A 24,141-nucleotide genomic window follows, 5' to 3' on the forward strand; every position below is an offset into this window, starting at 1 on the left:
TCCGATGACCGCCGCTGCGCTCGCGCGCGCCGGTAAATCCTCTTTCCAGTGACGTCGCGAGAAATGGCGGAGCGCGAGGAAAGCGACGGCTGTCGGAGTTCCAGCCAGGGTAAGCTCGATTTTTTTTAATTAAAACCTTTCCAATCACTATTTATTTATGTGCATGAAGAATAAACACTGTTTTAACTCGAGCGTCTGTAAAATCAGATATTAAACAAATAAAAGAATGAATAAATAAAAGTTTGACAGGTGTTGCTTTATTCGGTCAGAGGATCCGGAATAGACCCGGAGATTATTATTATCATAATTATTATTATTATTATTATTATTATTATTATTAAACACCAAATTCGGCTCAATTTCACTTTTGCATTCAGTAACGCGGAATTGCAAAAAGTCTTCTGTATGAATGCACACATCCGGGTCTTTTTTTTAAACTTAGGTAACTTGAAACACCTGTTTGAGTGTCTGGTGTTTGCTTGTTGTTACTCTGAAAGAGGAAGCAGTGAGAGGACTGACAACCAGAGACATTTCTTTAATATAATTTATGAACAAACATTTGTAGAGCTTTTGGGTTCTGAAAATAATCCGCATTATTTCTTTTTTGTTTGTTTGTTTGTTTGTTGCTGCCCTAGACACAAATAAACCATTAAAATTACATATCAAACTCAAAATTCTCAAATGTAGTTTGGAAATAGGCTTTTATTAATTCTACAGTTTATCATTCACAAAAGCAAAACATTTTTAATGACTCATCCTGCACTTGCTCAATTTGCATCCAATCAAATGCTCTTCAACACATTGGCCCCGCCTCTGCAACCAGACCTGCGTTATGGCGCCTTTAAGATCTCCTCCAAAGTTCGAGTTCGGATGTCGTTATAAGACCATGGTGTGTGTTCAAAGTGGACAGGAAAAAAATTGTGGTAAAATGTAGCTGTGTTTTTGTATTGGTTGTGTATCCTCGGTAAAAAAAAAAAACGTTATTTGGTTTTGCTTAAAGAAAATTGAACATTTAATGTTGGAAATAACTATTTAGAGAGCTTATATTGGGTTATAAGCTTCATATTGGTGTATGATGCTCCTTTCAGGTGAGGTCATAAATATACTGTGTGAAGTGAACGCACCATGTTGTAATGACGACCTCCAAACTGTTATGTGTAAAGTTACGAGAACAGCATTTTTTGTTATGGACGTCCTTCTGGACGGCAGGATGTGAGGGATCATAAAACCCCAAAACAAAACGATTACATCATCATGAAATTCACGTGCGCTCGCTTTATCATTGCGGTATTTCTAATTGTACATGAGCACAACATTAATTTCTACTGTAACTGCATCACACGTGGTTTCTTTGGTGTGTAGCCATTTTATTTCCCTGTTTGGTAAAAAGATGGATGGATAAATGGGTGGAGAAAATCCTGTTGCCCGTCAGTGTGGGAAATGACTAATTTGATTGGACGAAATGTCCTGGGGGGGTGTGTTTAATGACTCATCTAGTCACCAGTAGGCTTCAATGGATCAACAGTCTGTCAACAGTTTGTGTTTTTTAAATGAGTAAATTATCAATACGGACAAAGATGTAGATCACTGAGGGGTGTCATACTGTACTATATAAAAATATTGTATATATTAATTTAATTCTGCTTGGAGTATTAAAGTCTAACTGTGTGCTTGTACTGCTGCAGCAGGGTTAAAGAGTAAAGCGACGCTTATACTGGGGGCAAAGATCAATATTGCTCAAGCCTCAGCCCTTATTTGCTGGGTATTCTCTGTGTGTGTGTGTGTGTGTGTGTGTGTGTGTGTGTGTGTGTGTGTGTGTGTGTGTGTGTGAGAGAGAGAGAGTGAGAAGGAAGGATAAAAGAGAGAGAGAGAGAGAGAGAGAGAGAGAGAGAGCACCTTTACCTTTGGGCGTGTAGGTTCCTGCACAGTGGTTTCAGCTGAAGGAAAATCCCCAGTGGTTCGCTAATAAACGAGCTGCTGAACTGCGTAAACTTAGCGGTCATTCCACGAATGGAGAGAACACGGCGTTCCACTCCACAGAGGTTTTTTTTTTTTTTCTCTCACATGTTTAAACATCCCATTTCCAAATGTAGTCTCCATTTGCTGTTATAATACGATCCACTCTTCTGGGAAGATGGTCCAGAAGACTATGGAGTGTGCTTGTGGAGATTTGGTTCATCACGGTGTTCTGATGAGTTGGCTTCGTGCACAGGGGTTTGGGTCTCCTAGTTCAAGTGAGGTGAAAATGTTATGCTACAGCATCCGAAATATATTCTTTACAGATGTGTGTCTCCAGCTATGTGAGAATAGTTTGAGAAAGAACCACAAATGGATGGAAAAGTCAGGTGTCCTAATATTTTGTCAATATAGCATATGTACCTGTAGTTGAGATGCATGTGTGTGTGGAGCGATATGTGAGGTTTTAATAGAGCGGAGAGCTGAAATGCCATATGGTGTATAGAGCGTTAAATGATGGATGATTGCTTGTTCAGCAGGTTTATTGTTTTATGAGTGATGGCAAACTGAAAAGGAATATAGCTGTGAAGATGGCAGGATGATTTATTTATTTATTATTATTATTTTTTTAAATGAACGTTCGTATGATTTCAATGGTGTGATTGACAAGAAAAGGTTTTCGATTGGTTGTAGTTTCCTCTGTTCACGTTTTGCATTCGCATTACGACTATGACAGTAAAAAAAAAAAAAAAAAAAGTGATTGGTCCCAGGAGTGATGACAGGCTCGTGTGTACTGTTGAACTGAATCCTTATTTCCGCTGTGCTTGCTTACCTTGCATATATATGCTGCACACACAGAAACTGGGATGTGTGTGTGTGTGTGTGTGTGTGTGTGTGTGTGTGTGTGTGTATTTGAAGAGCAATAATTATTTTCGCTTTTCTCTTTTGTTTCAATATCCGGTCTTTCCTCATAAAATCATTTTTCACATATCCCAGACCCCAGGGTCAGACATGATACGGAACCCCTGGAGCACAGAGGGTTAAGGGCCTTGCTTAAGGGCCCGAGAATGGCAGCTTGGTGATACCTAGGTCTGAACCCCCGACCTTCCAATTAGTAACCCAGCACCTTAACCACTGAGCTACCACTTTAATCATTTGATTAAACATAATTATACCCAATAATAAATGTTTCGTTGATTTGAGATGTTTTTCTGTTCAGCATGGTTGTAAAGAGTGGTGAAACTTTGTGAACCAGATCTCTCTATCTCTCTATCTCTTTCCGTCTCTCTCATGTCAGACGAGCAGCAGAATTGTGACTTAATTAGATCCTCACCCTACATGCCACTGTGTATCCCGGGAGATTGGCAGTAGACACTTGGTGTTCTCTTTTGTGATTTGGAAGAAGGCCTACTCTGCATCTATCTATCCCTCCGTCTGTTCGTCCGTCTATCATTTCTCTCTTTCAGCCTTGTGCTGTTGTAGAGCAATTATTAAGCGACTGACTCACCTTGCCCTGCTTCCCTCCACACTGAATATTTCAGTAGGAAATAGATAGGCACGTGTGTGTGTGTGTGTGTGTGTGTGTGTGTGTGTGTGTGTGTGTGTGTGTGTGTGTGTGTGTGTGTGTGTGTGTGTGTGTGTGAGAGAGAGAGAGAGAGAGAGAGAGAGAGAGAGAGAACCAGGGAGAGGGAGAGCAAAGAAGAGCAGTACAGCAGCAGTAGAGACCTTGAGAGAAAGTGGCAGCATCTCTACGGCTTAAAAGAGAAGAAAAAAGGAAAGAGTGATGACTATGTGATCTTCTGGAACGTTCAGCATCCTGAGGTGTCTTTTACGAGCTGTTTATTTCCAGATTTGTCAGTTTCCTTTTCCTGCCTGTTTTCTTCACCTTTCTGGATCTTTCTGCTTTAAGTCACTTCTTGTCCTGCTTTCTAATTTCCCTGGATGCCATCTTCCGCCTTCTTGACATCTTTGAGTGCACTGGGAGGAGATGAGCAGCCTGGGTGCTAGTAGTTAGCATTAGCGTGAGTAAGCGTACCGGACAGGAGCTCACACACACACACACACTGGGAGAGAGAGAGAGAGAAAGTGAGAGAGAGGGGACCAACGATTAGAGCCAGGACGAGTGCGGTGCAGAGGGAGGGAGGATGCTGTTGCCCCCCAGGCTGAGGAAAGGGGGCGGCAGGTCAGTCATCACCTCCCTCACCACCATCACCGAGGAGGACGAGGAGCAACGTAGCTGGCGCAAAAAACGCAGGAGAGGAGGTGAGTGGAAGTTAGGGGACAGAGTATCGGATGGATGGATGGATGGATGGGTGGATGGATGGATGGATGGATGGGGAAGAGGAAGAGTAGATCTGCAGTTCTGCAGAATTCAGTTTCAGCTCTAATCTAGGTCTGATCCAGTGCTAATCAAAAAGCCTGATTATGTTTAGCAGGCGTCGTGGATTGAAAGTCGGATTAAGTAGACTGTCTCAGAGATATGCGAAGTTTCACATGAAAACTTTAAATGTAGGCCAATGGATTGTGTATGTATACGTGTTTTTTTTTTTTTTTTCTTTTTTTTTGTGCAAGTTTCCATTATTGCATTAATTCTTACTTTTGAGTTTTTCACTGTATCTTAGTTGTCAAAACTATTGACCTCCACTCTTCTGGGAAGATGTTCCACTTGCTTTTAGTGTGCTTGTGAAGAGTAAATTCAGGTACTGATGAAGGTGAGGTGAGGGGGCCTGGGGTGCAGTCAATGTTCCAATTCATCCCACAGGTGTTTAATAAGGTTGAGCTCAGAGCTCTGTAGCAGGCCACTCAAGATCTCTTCCCGGAAATCAATATCCAGAGCAATATCTTCATGGAGCTGGCTTTGTGCATGACAAGGGCTTGGTTCTATGGTTTTAGTGACGGGAAAATGTCATGCTCCTGCATCCAAAGACATCCTATATTATTGCACGCCTGTAAATATGTAGCAACAGTTTGGGTAAGAACCGTATATGGCTGGAAAAGTCATGTTTTTATAATTTTGCCCTGATAGTGTACATCTTGTTTCTCCTGTATCCAGTTTGATCATGGTGGAGAAAGGGAGGTTGTAGTATGATTTTAAAAGAGTCCAAATAAATAGGAGATTCTCATTGTTTTTTGTTGTTGTTGTGTAAGTAGCCTGATTTGTAAATATAATTACTTTATTATTAATGAGAAAACCCAAAATGAGCCTGTGTTCATGATTCGTCTGGTTTGAAAGACAAAAAGTTGTAGCCCTCCAAGATTAAGTGTGGATGTTGGGCACAAATTTGTGTATTTGACGTATTATTAGTTGAATGGCAGTGTGTTGTATTTGAGTATGCATGGTTAAGTGAGTGAATGTGGGAGCTTTTCTGTAGAAATCTTTCAGTCCTTCTTTATACGGTACAAGTGTGATTCTTGGCTTGTTTTGACGTGAGTATGTGTATACCCATGGGCTCGCCAGAGGTTTTGTCTTGCTTTCAATGCTGGGCATGCCTAACCAAGAACAATTCTGTTGTCATTTTTGTGTATCATCTTTTCAAAGAACCATTTTTAATTTAATCTTTATACCTGATGGCACAAAAAACGGTCATCTGTATATATCAGATTTATAAACCGACTTTCTGCAAGGGAACAGTGATGAGAGCCGTTTAAGATCACGTCAGCTCACATGACTCAAAGGCGGAGAATGTCTGAAGTAGACAAACCGGATCGCGGGAGCGTGGCTGGTGTCACTCCTGTGTTCTAATAAAACCTGTAAAAAAATATTTATGCCTTCAAGCCATGGTGGTGGCAGCATCTGTGATTGTCTTTGCAGCTTTAATGCAACTGTGCACTCAAGGATACGATTTCATGCATCGTTAGCTCACAGTGATGTTCTATAGATTGCTGTTTGTTAATAGTTTTTAGAAATGTGCTGCTTTTTTTTAATCCAGTGGCAACTTGTATACAAAAGTGTGCGATCAGTCTGGGGTGTGATGTCATAACTTGGAATTTAAAAAATCTGTGTCTGTTTGGGTTTTCTTCAGGTCTGCTGATTTCATTCCACCTGCCAAAAACTTGCTAGCAAGTGGCCTGATTTTACATTTTAGCCATTTGGTAGATGACCTTATCTAGTGTGACTTACAATTGTTGCCTTTACAGTGAACACTTGAGCAGTTAATTGTTAAGGGCCTTGCCTAGGGGCCCAGCAGTCTAAAACCAACCAATTAACCACTGAGCAACCTCTACAACTGATGACTGTACATTCAACCCCTGCAAGTCTGAATATTTGTGTATGGTGCTCTGATATAAACTAGCGTCCACCACCTTATCTCACACCAAATGCTCACAATGTATTCTGGTATATTACGGTATATTCCCGGCAACCCGGAGTGGTTACTGAAGATGAGTGAGATGAGATCATGGTGCACTTTCAATTTTGGATTGTGTCCAAATGCTGAATCATCTCCAGAAACAATTCACTGGAGATGATATTTATCGGTACTCGAAATCAGGCACTTTCCACAGGGGTTTATCGATTGTGCAGTTTTTTCCCCTAATATATATTCTAAGAACTAGCAAATAGGAAGTGCATAAAAAACGTGCTCCTTTTTGGGGGGTATAAGGGAAAGATGATGGTGTACATGTGAGTAGGAAAACGGCCTTTTGCACTTTTTGTCCTGGATTGAGCAAGTGCTCTCCTGCCCTCGTTCTCAGATTAGCATAAAGTGATGCTAAGCTGCTCAGTCCTGGACTGGAAGGCCTTATCCTCCTGCTTACACACACGCCACACGTACACACTGACAGATTAGTGTGGCGTAGACATTTTTTTTTTTTTTATTGACCCATTAACAATGCACATGCTCACAATAATATTAACCACACACAATAGGGTGTGTATTACCGTCGCATTTCAACTGTTGTTTTGACTTCAGTCAGATAGATGGGTTAAAGGTCACTTACTCTTATGAGGCCTCGTCCCCAGTTATTACACCACAGCACCATTGAACTCTTGAATCAAGACAAGACAGTGTTAAGTGCACTATATGGACAACAGTTTGTGGACACCTGACCATCAGATTGAACCTTTTTGACCATCTTATTCCACAATTATTTTCCATTTGCTTGTATAGCAACCTCCACTCTAATGGAAAGGTGTCCCACAATTTGTTTGGAGTGTTTTTGTGGAGATTTGTGCTGATGTACAGTACAGACCAAAAGTTTGGACACACCTTCTCATTCAAAGAGTTTTCTTTATTTTCATGACTATGAAAATTGTAGATTCACACTGAAGGCATCAAAACTATGAATTAACACGTGGAATTATATATGGAATTATATACATAACAAAAAATTGTGAAACAACTGAAAAATTTCATATTCTAGGTTCTTCAAAGTAGCCACCTTTTGCTTTGATTACTGCTTTGCACACTCTTGGCATTCTCTTGATGAGCTTCAAGAGGTAGTCACCTGAAATGGTCTTCCAACAGTCTTGAAGGAGTTCCCCGAGAGATGCTTGGCGCTTGTTGGCCCTTTTGCCTTCACTCTGCGGTCCAGCTCACCCCTAAACCATCTCGATTGGGTTCAGGTCCGGTGACTGTGGAGGCCAGGTCATCTGGCGCAGCACCCCATCACTCTCCTTCTTGGTCAAATAGCCCTTGATGCCTTCAGTGTGACTCTACAATTTTCATAGTCATGAAAATAAAGAAAACTCTTTGAATGAGAAGGTGTGTCCAAACTTTTGGTCTGTACTGTAGGTACAGAGGGTGAGGAAGCCCTAGTCAACATTCCCATTCATCCTGAAGGTGTTCAGTAGGCTAGAGCTATAGCAGTGGCTCTTCCACTCCAACCTATGTAAAGCACATCTTCATGTAGCTGTCTTTGTGAATAAGCCATTATTATTCTGGAACAGGTTTGGGTTTTCAAGTTCAAGCAAAAGGAAAATTCCCTGGTACTGCATTCAAAGTACAACTGTGTGCCTTTAGTTTTATGGTAACCTTTTAGGGAATAACAAGATATGGCTGAGAAAGTCAGGAGTCCTAGTACTTTGGTCCATATAGTGTATTTGAGGTCACTGGGAGAGGATGTTCTGCTAAATCCTCCTTAACCTATTTAGCCAGCACCAGGAATAGATTCCTAAATGTAATGTAATATTGGACTACATTTCTAATCTGGCACAGCATTCAGATCTCATGTGTAGCGTCCAGTTTAGCCCTGTTTCAAGTTTAGTTTTTCCGTTTTTTCTTTTCCTTGCTGGCATAACTGGCTGTATACACTGGCCGGTGTTGTATGTCATACAGCTGGACCCAGGTGAGTAAGGGAAGGAGAGTGAGACTGCAGATATACATTATGTATTGATTCACAGATTGTTTGTCTGTCAGAGAATTTGTGAACCAGTTCTCTGTGGTTGTGGTTATCAAATTAGATTTAAAAATCAAACCGAAGGACATTTTAGCTGACAATTATTGGTACACTATTTGGACAAAAGTATTGGGTCACCTGATTTCAAGTCAAGTCATCCTGACTTTCTCTGCTATATGTAGTTCTTTCTTAAAATGTTACCACAAAGCTGGATGCACACAATTGTACAGAATGTCTTTGGACAGGGCCTCTGTGTCCAAAGCGAGCTCCATGAATATATGGGTTACATGGGTTGTAATAAAAGATCTTGAGTGGCCTGCTCTAGAGCTCTGACCTCAAGCCTAGAGAACACCTTTGGGATGAATTGGAACACTGAATGCAATCCAGGCCTCCTCACCTCACCTACATACACTTGACTTTACTAACACCCTTGTGGCTGGATGAGCACAAATCACCACAAGCACACTTCAAAGTATTGTGAAACCCCAGAAGAGCTGAGGTTATTATAACATGGACTAGATGTGGAATGAGATGTTCACAAAACACACACCAATCTTATGTCTGCATACTTGTGCATATAGTGTATTTTACTTAATCTCTCCTGCATGTTTATATTAAGCCCTTGATTCTTGTATTTGCTGACTCCTGATATAATTCCGAGATACTGCCAATGATCCTTAGGGTTCTTAACCCTAAGCTTACAAATCCAGCATCAGGAGGGGGTTATAGGATACGCTGTATAAACTACTGTCGTATTCTCATTCAGTGGCTCTCTACATGGAATGCATACGTTGTATTAGATTACACCGATGTGCTAATGAGATCTGGTGCTTTTATTAGAAATAAATTCCCTACAGGTGTTTCAGTGGGAAGACTGACTAACATAAGATATTTCAGTGTGTTTCCTAGTGGATAAGCACTATTGTTCATAGGTACAAAGGTTTGGAAATTGATAGCGAGTAAACTGGGTCAGGTGAATTTGGGACTTTTTATATTTGTGTTGGTTAAATAAAGGCTTTGGGCATTTCTGGAGCAGGTACTGTGTGTGTGTGTGTGTGTGTGTGTGTATATGTGTGTGTGTGTGTGTGTGTGTGTGTGTGTGTGTGTGTGTGTGTATATATATTATTATTATTATTATTATTATTATATTATTATAATTATATTGTGGGTGTAAATTCATACAGTATGGGTGAGGTTGCATACACAGAGGGTTGTGGATTGCTTTTAAAATAGAAATCAATATGAAACGCAGCGCTATATATAGAATCGATATATATTGATATATTTCACATTCAAACTGGATTGCACATAAACCCAAACTCAACAAATCACCTGGCTGAGGCGGGGCGAGGTGGGACAGGCCAAGGTGGAACACATGCAAATAGGCTGCAGAGAGAGCAGCGATTTTCCTAACAGCTTAACGCTACTTCCTGCATGTGCAGCTCTCTGTAATCGGAAAAAGGTTTTCAGGATAACGCAGGGAACCAAGATGAGATTCACTCGACCTTATTGTTTGCCTGTAAATCTCGTTATGACAAAAATAATCTGACCCGCTAATATGATTGGTTGCTGTAGACATGTATAAAATATCCTTGGTTTCATTTGCTTTAGAGAGTCACTGATGCGAATATTCTGGCTTGATGCCAGGAATCGACAAAAATAAATGATTAAAATATGGTTTTGCATTGCAGTGGAGTCAAGTGTAATAGGAGGAACATGTATTTTTATTCTGGCTGACAAAAATACCCAAAGCAGATTCATTCTCGTTACCTGAGCAAGCAGGGCGGGGGAAAAAAAAACAGAAGTCAAACAAATATGTACTAAGAAAGACTTCATGAAGTAAACAAAGTATGTACAGAATGATGACCGTTTGTTTGTCTTTCAGTATTGTTTCCTGGCAAATGTCAGATGTACAGATAGTGGTGTTTTCTTTAATTATTATCTGTTATCTGTTCCTTTATTTTTTTTGCCCTTTTTAATCTTTCAGGCTCTGACTCCCATCACAGAGGCGATGAGAAGAATCCTTTAAGTCGGCCAGATTCTACGACCTCTGGACACAACACGTACAACATTTCCAGCTCTGCCGATGTACAGAATACAAGCAGACCAGGCAAGACACACACACACACACAACATACTGAAATATGATATTCTAGTTGAACGAGTCCTAAGAAAATAAAATCTCAAGTTTTCCATTTTGTGTGTCTGTATGCAGAGCATCTGGTATTCAAACTTGATGAGAGGCAGAGACTGGCTCGAGAGAGGAGGGAGGAGAGAGAGAAACAGAACGGTAGGACACACATTTAAACTCAGGATGCATTTAATAAAAGCATTGGTCAAACACACTTCCAGTTAAGGTGTAAGGGCCTTGCTCAAGGGCCCAGCAGTGGTAGCTTGGTGATGCTAACATTTTAACTTTCCAGAGCCAAAGTTTAATGGCTTAACCACTTAAGACCCAAAAATTTGTTTTCGAAATGAAGGACAGTTCACAAATAAACCTCAAAACCAGCATCTTACAGTATGCGTGTCTTTGAGCTATTCATTCAATTTTAAACTTTGGACACAAAATACCTCTTAAATGCTGGATGAAAGATTTGGTTTTGCTGTTTTCCAGAACAGAATCATTTTTTTACTTTCCACACCAGATAAAATTATTGGGCTGATGATTTGGTGACCCAAGTGCTGTACAAAGTATTAGAGTCCCGTAGATGCAAATAAACAGTTAAACACTGAATCATTATCTAAAAAACAAATTAATTTGCCTCAAGACATGACTTAAACTCATCGAGTTTTGATGTGGAGTTCTGGAGGTGCAACTTATTCCAGAACCAAGGTCCAGCTACTGAGAACACTGTGTTAACTGTAAGCTATTTAAGGAGCTAGTTGCTCTGGGCAAATGTTGAACGGAGATGAGATCGAAAGGTAGGCAGGTGCCAAACCATGTAGGCAGTTCCACACAAATAAAAGAGCTTTAAATATAATTTTGTATGTAACTGGAAGCTGGTTGAGTGAAGCAAGCAAGAGCACATTTTTGCCAGTCACAACCTTAGCTGAACAAGTTCCAGCAGATATAGACACCTCCAGGTAAAGCGCATTTCAGTAACCAAGCCTTAGGGACATGTATTAAGAAATCCTCACGCTGATGTTATCCTAAAATCAAGTCATTCATGCTCTCTCTTGCTTCCCCAATGTAATTCCAGGTTGTAGATAATGTGCCTGGTGTTTCTTTGTGTGTCCATATAAGTGTGTGATTTTGTAGGTTTTCGCCCACTGATTGCCAAAATTGAATTCTCGGCACCGAGTATATTGAAATCTTTTTGAAATCGGCATTTGAACTGCACGCACACACTCTTTCTGCATGAATAGGTGACCATGGCACGTTGCTGTGGCGAGCTTTAGTCATTATGTAAACTTTTTGGTGGCCCGGTTGCTATGGCACCCACAAAAAGACTTATGTAAAGGCTCTGAGTCACAAAGCGAAAGTTTTAGTCTGGTAGATTTGGGTAAATTGTTTATTGTTCAGTGAATATGTAAAAGTAAAAGGTGACTATTTGAACGATGAGGTTGGATAGCAGCTTTGAGGTTGTTCGCTGGGTTTTTGTGTGCTATAAATAACCACATCCTAAGGACTGTTGATTCTATAAACTCACTGAGTTTGGGTCGTGTGTGTGTGTGTGTGTGTGTGTGTGTGTGTGTGTGTGTGTGTGTGTGTGTGTGTGTGTGTGTGTAGCTGTGCGAGAGGCTCAGTTATTAGAGCGTGAGGAGCGGGCAAGGCTGTACTATGAGAAGCAGCAGGAGGACAGAAGGAGGCGTCTGGAGGAGCAAAGGCTTAAGGAGGAGAGGAAGCATGCCGCTGTGGAGGAGAAACGACGGCAGAAACTGGAGGAGGAGAAGGTGAGGGCTGTTTTGTCACCAAAACACTTTCCTTACATATTACATAGTCGCAATATATCTACCAAATATTTACAAAACACCTGGAAAAGAATGTATATACACACAATTTCCACAATTTGGAAATAATATTCCACAGAGAATATTGTATATAAACACAAAATACAGACCAATACATAAACTATATTTAAATGTGTTTAAATATACCTTATATTTCTATATGTATTCAGAACTTCACACCTCTGTCTGAAATCCTAATGTTACCAGATGAGCACATGTGAAGCACACGCTGCCTTTTAATATTAATATTTCTATTAAAAGTTTCTATATCTTTGAAAGAAAATGCAGTATTGTTGCCTATATTTTTTAATATTTGTTTATGCAGTGTGCGGTACGTGTGTAAATGGAGTTTGACTTTTCATGTGTACCAGGCTCGGTATGAGGCCGTGGTGAGAAGGACTCTGGAGAAGAGTCGGCGAGTCAAACCGAAGCCGAACCGCTGGAGCTGGGGAGGAACCCTAACCTCCAGCACCTCGCACAACAGTGGTAAACACACTGCACCATCCGCAACCACTGGCACTACACCGTGTCAAACATATACACTTCTGTCATAGATAAAACACTAAGATGCTGGGATTTCTATTATTTTTGCGCTCGGTGTGTATGTGTGTGTGCACGCGTGCATGGGGATGTGTGTACGGATGCGTGAACGTGTGTACATGAACACATCGGATTTGTTCTCTGCATCTCTCTCCCCTAGTGCACACGTGCTGACTCAGGGCTCTGCTTCGATCGCCACTCCCTATTGTTTCTTACTGTTATTTTTGTCCTCCCTCATTCACTCTGTTTCTTTCTCGCTCTGTCTCACCATGTCTCTGTCTCTTTCTCTCCATGTCTCTTTTCGACTCTCTAATAATCTTTACTTTTCTATCTCTCTCTGAATATCTGTGTTTTTCTTTGTCTCACTTTATCTTTTTTATAGCTGTCTTCATATCTGTGACTTTCTCAATCTCTGTCTGTTGGTCTCTCACTCCATTTATCTATGTCAATGTCTCTTCTCTATCACATTCTGTCTCTGTCTGTTTGTCTCTTACATCATCACTCTCTCTCTCAGGATTTGGTGACTCTGCTCTCCTCTTCACACTGGATTTGGCTGGACTGGAGTGCGATGATGTTTTCAGTTTGGCACGCCAGCAGCGCCCGCACACACAATGTGAATATGACTCAGAGTAGTGCAGCCCACTAGCCATCTGACTAGCATAGTCAGTCATAGCACGTAGCGTCAGACCGTAGTGCACGATTATTGCACTAGTGAAACAGTTAAGAGGAATAATCAAGGCCTAATTTTTGCTATAGAGTTGTGTAGCTTTAGCATTTGCTGCATTATGTGATGATTTTGTATTTTTGTGATCTGAAGTGACTGTAGAACAAAGAACGAGTCTTGAACAAGTCAATGAACTTTCATAGGGGACACTAAAATGTGAGCAAGTTGAACAAAGTCAAGATTTTTTTTTAGATATATTCCAAATCCAATTATGTAGCTGCTAATATTGAAGGTGCATGTAGTAATCATATGTAGTAGCTACAGCTACATTAGATTCTTGTGAGCAAACATTAAAGCTGTGGTGCAGTCCAGTCTAAAGAAGTGTATATAGGCTATAACAGTCCTAATACCATTTGCTAGCTAATGCTAGTTTCACATAATTTAAACTAACGAGTGTGGTCTAGCTCTTTGACGTTAATTTTTGGTGATATGTAAATTTGTTAGGAAGCTGCTGCTTTCAAAAAGTGCTGGGGGAAGATTAATCTTTTTAGTGAGCATTGAAATAAAAAAAAAAAAATGACACCTAAAATTACTAAATCTGCAATATTGAAGATGATAAAATTAATTTAGGTTTTAAGCTAGGTAAATTATCTGCTGCTAGCTGGGACTGAGAATGCTTGAGGAAAATGTATTTCATTACTTGCTATTTGATGTAAGCAAAAAATAGAAAAAGAATCAATCTTGCTTGCTTGCTTGCTTGTTTTTACCTGGCACTTGCTAGGGATACTGTACATGAATAACAAATGAATATAACGACCTGGTGAGGATATGCTGTGTGTTTTTGTGTGACCTTGATTACACTATGGAAAAAGTTACAAGTCTTTTTCCCTGCCCTTTCAGTCAGCATTGTCTCCAAACTTGACTGTTCTCTCGGTCAGTGTTTCTGTACCGAGCATACTGTTCACATTTTATGTCTCATGCTGTGTGTGTTGTCGTTGTTGTGTCTCTGTGTTTGTAGATGCTGACCGAAGGTCAGTTTCCACCATGAATCTGTCCAAGCACATAGACCCAGTTATAAGCAAACGTCTGTCTTCCTCATCTGCCACACTATTAAACACGCCAGACCGAGGTAAACACACAAACGCACATACACACACTGGTCTGTCCATGTTCGTAAGAAAATACACATTCTGTCCTGGGTGTATTTTTTTCCTCCCCACTTTTGTTTAATCTTCGTAATCATGTTGACTTACTCAGTACACACAATACACTGTGAACTTTTTTCTTTGTTAATGGCGATCAAACCTATCCAAAGCACACTATATGGACAAATGTCTGTGGACACCTAACCATATGATTGTGCTCTTTGAATACCCCATTCCATACTTAATTCCCATTCTACACTCTTCTGGAAAGATATTTAAATGATTTTGGAGTGTGCTTATGGAAATTTGTGCTTATTCAGCCAAAAGGGTGTTAGTGAACCCAGGAACTGATGTAGGTGATATTAGAAGGCATGGGGTTCAGTCATCGTTGCAATTCATCTCAAAGCTTTTCAGTAGGGTTGATGTCAGAGCTCTATTCCATGAGATCTTCCACTCCAACTCATAAACATTGTATCTTCATGGAGCTAACTTTGTGTATCTTATACGAATGAGTGCCTCCAACATTGTGGCAACAGTTTAGGGAAGATCCACAGATGACTGGAAGAGTCAGGTGTCCCTAAAATCAAGTTTGGAACACTCCACAAAGCTGGTCAAGAAAAATTATTCTAAAGTCATATATAAAACTTTTTTTTGGCCCACCAGTGAAACATGGTGGTGGGATCATTGAGCAATGTAAATGTGTTTTTAAGCGGATGGGAGGAAACTGGACAGGGTTGAGGGAAAGATGGAGATGAATACAGCCTCTTGAAAAAAACAATACTAATCTGAAAGTCTCAGTCAAACCATAATGTTTGTTTTAACCTGTTTACTTGTTTTTTCATCTTGTGCTATTGGTCCAAGGCTTACAGAAGCAGACGTCCCTCTCCTCCTCTTGCTTAGTAAATAGATTTTCATCCAAAGCTCGACCATCCAAAGAGAAGATCTACCAGGATAGACCTGCAGGTTGATTTTAGTGCAAAACAAGGATTTTTTTTTCTCTCTTTTTTTTTTTTTCTCAGCAGGAAAAACACATTCACTGAATATGAGTACCTGAAATCTTCAGATTTGATAGCTTAATAAAAAAAAAGGATCTATAGAGTGCTTTATAATCATTAATAAGCCACTAGATTTTAAATTAAAGTAACCAGGTAGTGTTTCAGTGAGTGTGTGTGAGGAGATACTTTGGGGCAAACTGGCATGTTTTGAAAAGCTGGTGTTGGGTCTTGCATGTCTGTAAGGAGTTTTATTTTTCCCTCTTTATATAATCAGTTATTTTTTTCCTGTTTTTTTCCAGCTTCGGCGCAAGGACAAGGTGTTGCGACATTTTTGTTAATCTGAGCGCATTAAAGGAGCAGTTTGTGATTTTTCCAAAGCCTAGAAGAAATGCCATTGCAAAGAAAGCTCTTAATTCGTAACAAACTCCTCATACCTCTGTTTAATAAATAAATAAATAAACAAATAAATAAACACGCACTCGCTTCATGAATTGTCTTGGGGCTGGGATGATTTCTGAGCAACTCGAATTGAAGCTCTAGATTGTGAAATAAGCCTTGTTCAAGGTAACTTTTGTAATGGTGTGATTTATTAAATAACTAATGATTAAAAAAAAAAATACAAACTGCACCTTTAAGTGTATTCAGCTGAGGGCATGTGTTCCTACAGCATGCTAATGACTTTAGTGGTATGGATTTCAATAGGAATGGAAATGGGTCTTGTATATGCATGCAATATCACTTTTCTGTGGTGTGGTTTGGCTTTGACTCTTCATTCTTTGTATTTTCAGCTTGCCAAATGCTCCTTTAACTAGCATTTAGGAATAATGATAAATTGATATAAAACTTGTGTGTGTTTCAGGTATGCACCGTATGCCTCTAACCCCATGGGAGAACAATGTAGTCAGTCGCTTACAGACACCAACACACTCGTACCTGGCCAGAAGTCGTAGTGCTGTGTCTCTGTCTGGAGATGCAGGTAAAGCGACACACACACACACACACACACACACAACCACACAACTCTAACACAGTAGATGTTTAAGAATTAAGCTCTGTTTGGCTGCCTTTGCTTTTCTTTCTGAAACAAAACTGCTCTTTCAGGGGTGTTCTCTCTCCCTAAACTGTTACCATAGTTACTCTCGTTCTGTGTGTGTGTGTGTGTGTGTGTGTGTGTGTGTGTGTGTGTGTGTGTTGCTTCATTTAAATCTTGTGCACAAAGGCTGCATGTGGGAGCAAACATTAGACTCTTATGCAACTTTTATTCCTTTTGTTGTCTTTGGGGTGTGTCTCTCTCTCACTCTCTTGGTGCTCTTTCTCTCTCTCTTTTTCAGTCTCTCTCTCTCTCTCTCTCTCTCTCTCTCTCTCTCTCTCTCTCTCTCCAGTGTCTATTCTAACCTTTAAATAACAAGTGGGGCAAAAAGCTGCTAACGCACAGACTCGATCATCACTGAGATCTACTAAACATGGCTGCTAAGCCACGCCCATTTCCGCTCTAATACAATACTTTTAGCTCCTCACCTCAGAGATGATCACAGTCTCCAAGTGACCTTTGATTGCATTGTAGATGCTGACACACTTTCTCTTTCTTCCTTTTCCTTTTCATATCATTTCTTCCTTCTCCCCTGCACCCGCCCCTCCTCTCATCCCTCACCTTTCTGTTTAATACACTCTTACTTCACACGGCCTGCTCGGCTACTTAACCTGCAATCCGGTTCAGTGACCCCCGTTTGTCCTCGCTCAGCCTCCTGTCACCACACAAGCTCACTGCCCCTCAAGACCCTACAGTCACGCAGCGCCGAGCGACCGATCCGAGCCGGGCCCAGCTTCGAGCGAGCGGTCAGAGCGAGGCCTGACGGCAACATGTGCAGGAAGGCAGCTAATAATGTGCTGGTAAGAAGACACACACACGAGGGCTGTAAGAGAGAATTTAGCTGTAGCAGTTGTACCCTATTTCCATTATTGCTTCTTTTCCACACTGATACAGGAAACACCTAAAAACCTTTGATGCCTCAAACTGATTTTAAAATATATCTTGATTATTATTGCTTTCCTCTTAGATATTTGATACCATGATGCAAGTGGTCATCGAAGTCCGATCAGGCAATTTTGTTGTAGTATAGTATGTAGGGAGCATAATCAGTCCTGCTGTGTAGTCAGAAAAAAAAAAAAGAATGTACAAATGAATCCGAATTTTATAAAGATCCTTACGATTACGATTCATTTAATTTTGCTTAGATAATTCAGAGTTGTGTTTGTGCATAATGTTTGTGCTCTTTGCTGCATTTTACCCTCTCCCCAATTTTTTTCTAGTAATTTTGATGTTTTTGTTTTTGCATGGGTGCCTAGATTAGAGTTTAAGCTCCACAGGATGTACACCAGCTTCAGATTGGTCGGGTTTGCCCTGATGACCGTACACACACACACACACCAGAATTTGGGTGTGCGCAGTTTGCCAGAGGCTTATAGTATTAAGGACTTATGTCTGAGACCCAGAGCCACTAACATGCGTTGGACTAATTCAGTCTGTTCCAAAGGCCCCAGGCTGTTTTTTCCCCTCTCAAAGTTCACAAAACAAAAACAGATACTCCAACTCTAACCATGTCTATAGACAAACAATTACACATGCACATGTTATTTTGAGGAACTAAATCAGAATCTGAAGATCACTGAACTATCAGCCAGACTTTCTCTTTCTGTTGTTTTTAACTCCAGCCCAATCTTAGAAACTTTGCCTGTTAAGGAAGCAAGAGATTGTACTGAGTAAATGTGTGCATTACTACTACAGTCATTTACCTTTATCTTTACTTTACTTACCACAATTACCTTTTTCTCTCAATACTGCCATCTGTTGGACACACATGTCAATAGATAAAGATGGCAAAAGCATCTTGTCATCCAGTGTTTTCTCACAGCTGTTACTGTTCTAGTTCAAAGATCAGGAACGGCTGTGAGAAAACACTGGATGACAAGATTTTTCTTGTACTAAGATTTCTATATTTGCTCTAATTATATTTTTTTATGGTTAGATTGATAGAAAGGATAAAGACTATGTGCGTAAATCCTGGAGTAACCTGTCCTGTCCCACTCCAAATTTGAGCATCGCCACCACTAAGAGAGCTCCCTCTCCTGGCAGTCAGCGTGTTAAATGCAGCCAGCCGTCACCCACCAGGTACTGACACTTCTTCATCTTGTTTATCAAATGTTTAGTTTTTTGTGTGCAATCGTTTTCATGGTCGAAATCCGGTGAAATGTGCAACACTTTCAGTTATGCTGATTTTCTATTATTCTTATGCAGACAAAGTTCTGGAAAAGGCAACGCCCACAGAAAGCTGAAAATATGAACAGTAAAAAATGCAACTTACCACAGTGCAGCTTAGTCACATCCCCCTTTTAGGGTGTTATTACTTTTGTAAATGATCAATGGATTTGGTTTCGACTGGCTTCTTACATAACGATGATGCAACAACTGACTTTCCCTTTCAACTTTTTCTTTAGGATCTCCCCTAAACCACCTCAGAAGTCTCCCATGTCCAAAAGGTCAAGGTCTCCTCCTCCATCTTCTATTCACTTATCTCCTAGCAACCCCTCCCTGTTGCCTGGTAACCTGCGACCGAGCCGGGTGACCTCCGAGAGCCCGAGCGTGAGTCTGGAGGACGAGAAACCATCGCAGTTAAATGAAGTGGTCAAAAGAGAAGAAACTGAGGGCAGCAGAGAAGAGGACGAGGAGGCGGGACAAAAGAAGAAGGAGCAAAGCGAAAGTCCTGCGAAAGCAGCAGCTGAAATCACTTGGAAAGTGGAAACCAATGGTTAGAGTGACTGCTGCTGTGACACACACACACACACACACACACACACACACACACACACACACACACAGGTGCATTGTGCATTTCATTGTAAACCTATCCTGTTTTTTTTAGGTGTAGAAAGAGTGTTGAGTCCTCCAGGGGCCAGACCCAGTGCTGGAACCACCGACCCAGAGGAGGCATCTCGACTGATGGCGGAGAAACGACGTCAGGCCCGAGAGCAGAGGGAGAGAGAGGAGGAAGAGAGAAGACAACAGGAGGAGGTTGAGAGGTTCGTATCCGCCAAAAATGATATTACATAACGAATACAAGACACTCCAGTACTTATTTTGTTTGTGTGTCCGTTGAATTGACAGGCGACACCGAGAGGAGATGGCACAGAAGATAGCTGAGGAGAGAGCGAAAAGAGAAGAGGAGGCCCAGCGTCTGGCCGAAGAGAAAAAACGCAAGGAGGAAGAAGAGAGGAGATTAGAAGAGGAACGAATGCAGAGAGAGAAAGAAGAATCGGAACGCCTGCAGAGACAGGTTTCACTCACTCTCTCTCTCTCTCTCACACACACACACACACACACACACACACACATACATACCTATAATAAAAATGTATTGCACACATAGTGTATGTTTCATACCTTCACACAAATTGTGTGTATGCACATGGACAGAAAGAAGAAGAGGAGGCTCGTCAGCGTGAAGAGGCAGAGCGCTTGCGTCAGGAGAGGGAGAAACACTTCCAGAAAGAGGAAGCAGAGAGACTTGAGAGGAAAAAGGTACACTTTCTTTCTTTCTTTCTTTTTATTTATTTTTTTATTTTTTTAGCTTAAACCATATTACCATGTTCATCGTCTTCTCTTCCATAGCGCCTCGAGGAGATCATGAAGCGAACACGCCGCTCAGATCAGGTACAGTACCACACTTACACACACACACACACACACACACACACACACACATATCACCCATGTTATTCTGAGGAACTGAATAAGAATCTGAACAGCACTAAACCCAGTCAGCCAATCAGACTTTCTCGTTCTGTTGTTTAATATTTTTACATAACCTCTGATTTATTTATCAGAAAAGCCCTGGTCAAAGTCAGAGGAATGGAGATGTGAGTCAGCAGAATACCCAGGACACGGGTAAGAATGATTTCACGTCTATTCTATGGCCAGTTTGTGTTTCATTATGCCTACTGCATATTTGATGTTTTTTTTCTTTGTCTGTCTGTTTCTCACTGACTCACTCTCTTCTATCTCACTGGCTGTCTTTCTTTTGACTGTTCTTTGTTTCTCTCTCTCTCTCTCTCTCTCTCTCTCACACACTCACTGTCTCTCTTTTTTTCTTTCAGACTATCTTGTCTCTCTTTAGCTTTGTCTGTCTGTTTCTCACTGACTCTCTCTCTTTTCTGTCTTACTAGCTGTCTCTCCCTGACTGACAGTTTCTCTCACTGTTCTCTCTAAGCGACTCTCTCTTTTCTCTGTCTGTCTGTCTCTCTGACTGATTGTTCTGTTCTTTAGTCTCAGTTTATCTCTGATCGTATCTCTTTTCTTTGTCTGATTGCCTCTCCCTTCTCATTATTGTAGTTTGTCTGTCTCACTTGCTCTTTCACGTTCTCTCTCTCTGACCTGCCTACTCTCTCATCCCAGTTTGGCTTTGATAGTGTCTCTCTTCTCTATATCTCTTTTCTCTTTATTTTGACAGTTTGTCTCTTTGTCTGTTTTCTCTTTCACCGTCTATCTCACACCAACTGTCTGTCTCTCTCTCTTTTTCTTCTTCCTGTCTTCCTTTCTACTCTCTGTCTCTGACAACATTTAGTTGTATGTGCAATACATGTTTATTTTCTGTATTCCCCCCTTCTCTTTCTCCAGTGAATGTGGTCTCTGGAATCCCGTCCATCACTGTATCGGCTCCACCAATCCCTCACAACCCACAGCACAATGACAGCAACGGACACACTAAACCTGATTTCAACTTGAACACACTCCCCCCTGCTGGACACGAGTGAGTACTGCATCTCCAGCTCTACCTCACTCTTTAGGTCAGAATTCTCTGGTCTGAAGTCTCTAGCTGATATTCCAAATGATGATAACTGATGAGAGAAACTGATACTGAGGCTGACTTGATATTAACACCATATTTGCATCTCTGTTCCTCATGTGGTTATAATATGTCACTACAGGTGTAACAGTACTATTAAACAGTTGTATTTATAATTTGTTTATTTTTTATTCATTAATTCATTTAAGATTAAGCACCGAAGCCCAGCTTCAGGAAAACGGTGTCACGGTGGAGTCTCCGACATTTGAGGAGGTGATCGAGGTGCCCATGGTGAGCAAGCTGTCCCGGCAGGAGGGCGATGGTGAGGAAGAAGATGAGAGGAGGAAGACACCACTGCTGGCTTTCCGAGAGAACGGAAGCATACATGACCTAAGCACATGGGATCAAAGCCAAGTCCAGCAGCACACAAGTGAGCTGACGTACCAACCTTCATCATCATTGTCCTTACTTTACACTTTATAACTCTGTCTTGTAATTGTTTTAAAGTAGAACATCATAAAAAAACATTGTTCTACCCAGTCCATTTGTTTGGCCAGAACAAGGAATTAAACACTTCGGAAATTAACCAATCACAAACAAATTGCCCTTTTTTAAATAATTTAAATAGCAAGAATACCTCATGTGTTTTTGTTTGTGTGTTTTTTCTGTTGTTACAGGTGACATCTGAAACCCTCAGAGATCATAATAGGAAACAAAGTGTGACTGATTTCCTGCTTAGATTCTTCTATATTTTACGTTTTCTCCAACACAGACCCCGGGTTATGTGAGGAGGAAAGTATCTATACAACAATAAGTAATGGACCGCTCTCTAAACAGTCATCCTTCCGCTTTCTGTAATGCAGCTCCTACCTTCTACCCCCATAAACACTAATGTGGTATGTTCCAGGAACACAGTTGATGAACGTGCTGGTGGCGTGTTTGTGGGAAACGTGCGGATGTAAATCAGCTGTAAAGTCTGATCTAATACTTAAAGATCTTTTTTTTTTTTTGGTTTATTTGTTTCTGTCGAGGTAGAACTGAGTAAAGTGCTGAACCTAATGAGGGCATCAGATTTTTTTTTTTTTTGCTCTGAGGAGTGCATTATGATTTTTTTACACGAATGAAGAGAAAGTGTGAAGTATTTTCCTACTGCTTTATACAGCTTTAATATGCACTTGCTTAATTTTGACAGTGTTGCTCTGGAGATGAGTCATCAGTATAGTGATGCACCGAAATAATCGTTTTTTTTAAATAATAGTTTAATTATCTATTCAAACGATTTGTATAATGTTTTGTGTGTTGTCAGTAATATCCTATTAAAAGCACAAATATTATTATTATAATTATTTATTTATTTTATTATTATATATCATTTCAAGAATTTATTTCGGTGCATCACTACTCTATTGAAGTCTCAATCCAAACATCTTACCAACGAAACACTGTCTAATCGACTGTCTGACGCAGCAGGTTTCCGAGTTTCGGATATTAGCTAGACGGGTCGTGTTGAAAAACAAGACAGGGTTTCTCTGCCGAATGCAGACACGATGGGTACAGTAATATTTAGTAAAATGATAAGTGAGATTTAAAATGCTGCAACGTGGACCTTCCCTATGCCTTATCGGATCAAGAGGTGTGTTTGGGTTTTTAAGGGCTGATTATCCCCCTCCCCTCCATGTCATACATCATGATCGATAGAGCTAGATCATCTTTAAAGTTTCAATCACGTTTAAAAAATGTGTGACTCAAGCATTTCGATTGACTGCAAGGTAAACTGGTGTCCATTAAAACACTGTAAATGTAGATTGTGTACAGTAAATAAAGGACTATATTGTACAAAGACTGAATACACCCCAAAAAATAGAACACAATGGCTACATGATCTCAGACTGTAACCTGGCATCTGTACCAGCTAGAACAGAGAGCTAAACGTTTCCCAGCCACATGAATAACACTTAGAAACTCACCAAACTAAAACTACGCTCTGCACATTCATAATCTTCAGTCATTTTCTGGCTTTTTTTTTTCTTTCATCTCTTTACAAAATCCTCATTCTTATTTCCCTTTCAAGCAGTCACATCTGTATAGCATGTAAAAAAAATATATATATATTAAAATCAATAAATCATTTTTTTGAAAGACATATCTGCTTTATTAAACATTTTTTATTAGAATTTAGATTTTACAGTAAGACAGCACACCCCTTTTTCTTATTTGGATCCTCTGGGGATGTGTGTTTTTATATATCTATCTGTCTGTGAGTTGATGTTACCTACCTATCAATCATTTTACCCATCATTCCATCACTTTCTGACAAATCTAAAGTCGAGAGAAATCGTTAGTAGCGCTTTCGAAATTGTGTTTGGAAAGGAAAAAAATGCTGATGTTGAATAGTTATTAATATAATAGTTTAATAGTTATAAATATATTCTAAAATTTGAAAGTACACACACACACACACACACACACACACACACACAAAAATCATTTTACTAGATGCATACTGAGTACATAATAGTCATCGTCTTCTTTCGGCTTCTCCCATTAGGGGGCGCCACAGCGGATCATCCGTCTCCATACCCCCCTGTCCTCTACATCTGCCTTTTTCAACCCAACTACCTGCATGTCTTCCCTCACCACATCCATAAACCTCCTCCTTGGTCTTTCTCTTTTCCTCCTCATGGTTTCTCCATCCTCAGCATTCTCCTACTGAT

The 24,141-nt window shown here is 40.4% G+C and overlaps 1 protein-coding gene across 11 annotated transcripts; it reads left to right on the forward strand.

Moving 5' to 3' along the window:
* On the forward strand, nt 1–23,570 carry map7b (microtubule-associated protein 7b). 11 transcript variants are annotated; one of them, XM_046869788.1, is made up of 20 exons: nt 1–109; nt 10,280–10,402; nt 10,508–10,582; nt 12,023–12,186; nt 12,615–12,729; nt 13,298–13,396; nt 14,466–14,576; nt 15,454–15,555; nt 16,447–16,563; nt 17,305–17,477; nt 18,614–18,756; nt 19,083–19,393; nt 19,508–19,664; nt 19,750–19,918; nt 20,059–20,163; nt 20,254–20,295; nt 20,469–20,529; nt 21,259–21,391; nt 21,637–21,857; nt 22,105–23,570. In XM_046869788.1, exons 1-20 carry the CDS (start codon nt 64–66, stop codon nt 22,113–22,115), a joined length of 2,478 nt encoding a protein of 825 aa, XP_046725744.1. In that variant the 5' UTR covers nt 1–63; the 3' UTR covers nt 22,116–23,570. The 11 variants fall into 11 exon arrangements, with proteins under 11 accessions (XP_046725744.1, XP_046725740.1, XP_046725743.1 ...); XM_046869784.1 differs by lacking the exon at nt 1–109 and adding an exon at nt 3,662–4,218; XM_046869787.1 differs by lacking the exon at nt 1–109 and adding an exon at nt 3,662–4,218 and having other exon boundaries at nt 17,329–17,477.
* The last annotated feature ends 571 nt before the right edge of the window (nt 23,571–24,141 follow it).

The sequence above is a fragment of the Silurus meridionalis genome, chromosome 16, assembly GCF_014805685.1.
Source record: "Silurus meridionalis isolate SWU-2019-XX chromosome 16, ASM1480568v1, whole genome shotgun sequence".
Taxonomy (NCBI): Eukaryota; Metazoa; Chordata; class Actinopteri; order Siluriformes; family Siluridae; genus Silurus; species Silurus meridionalis.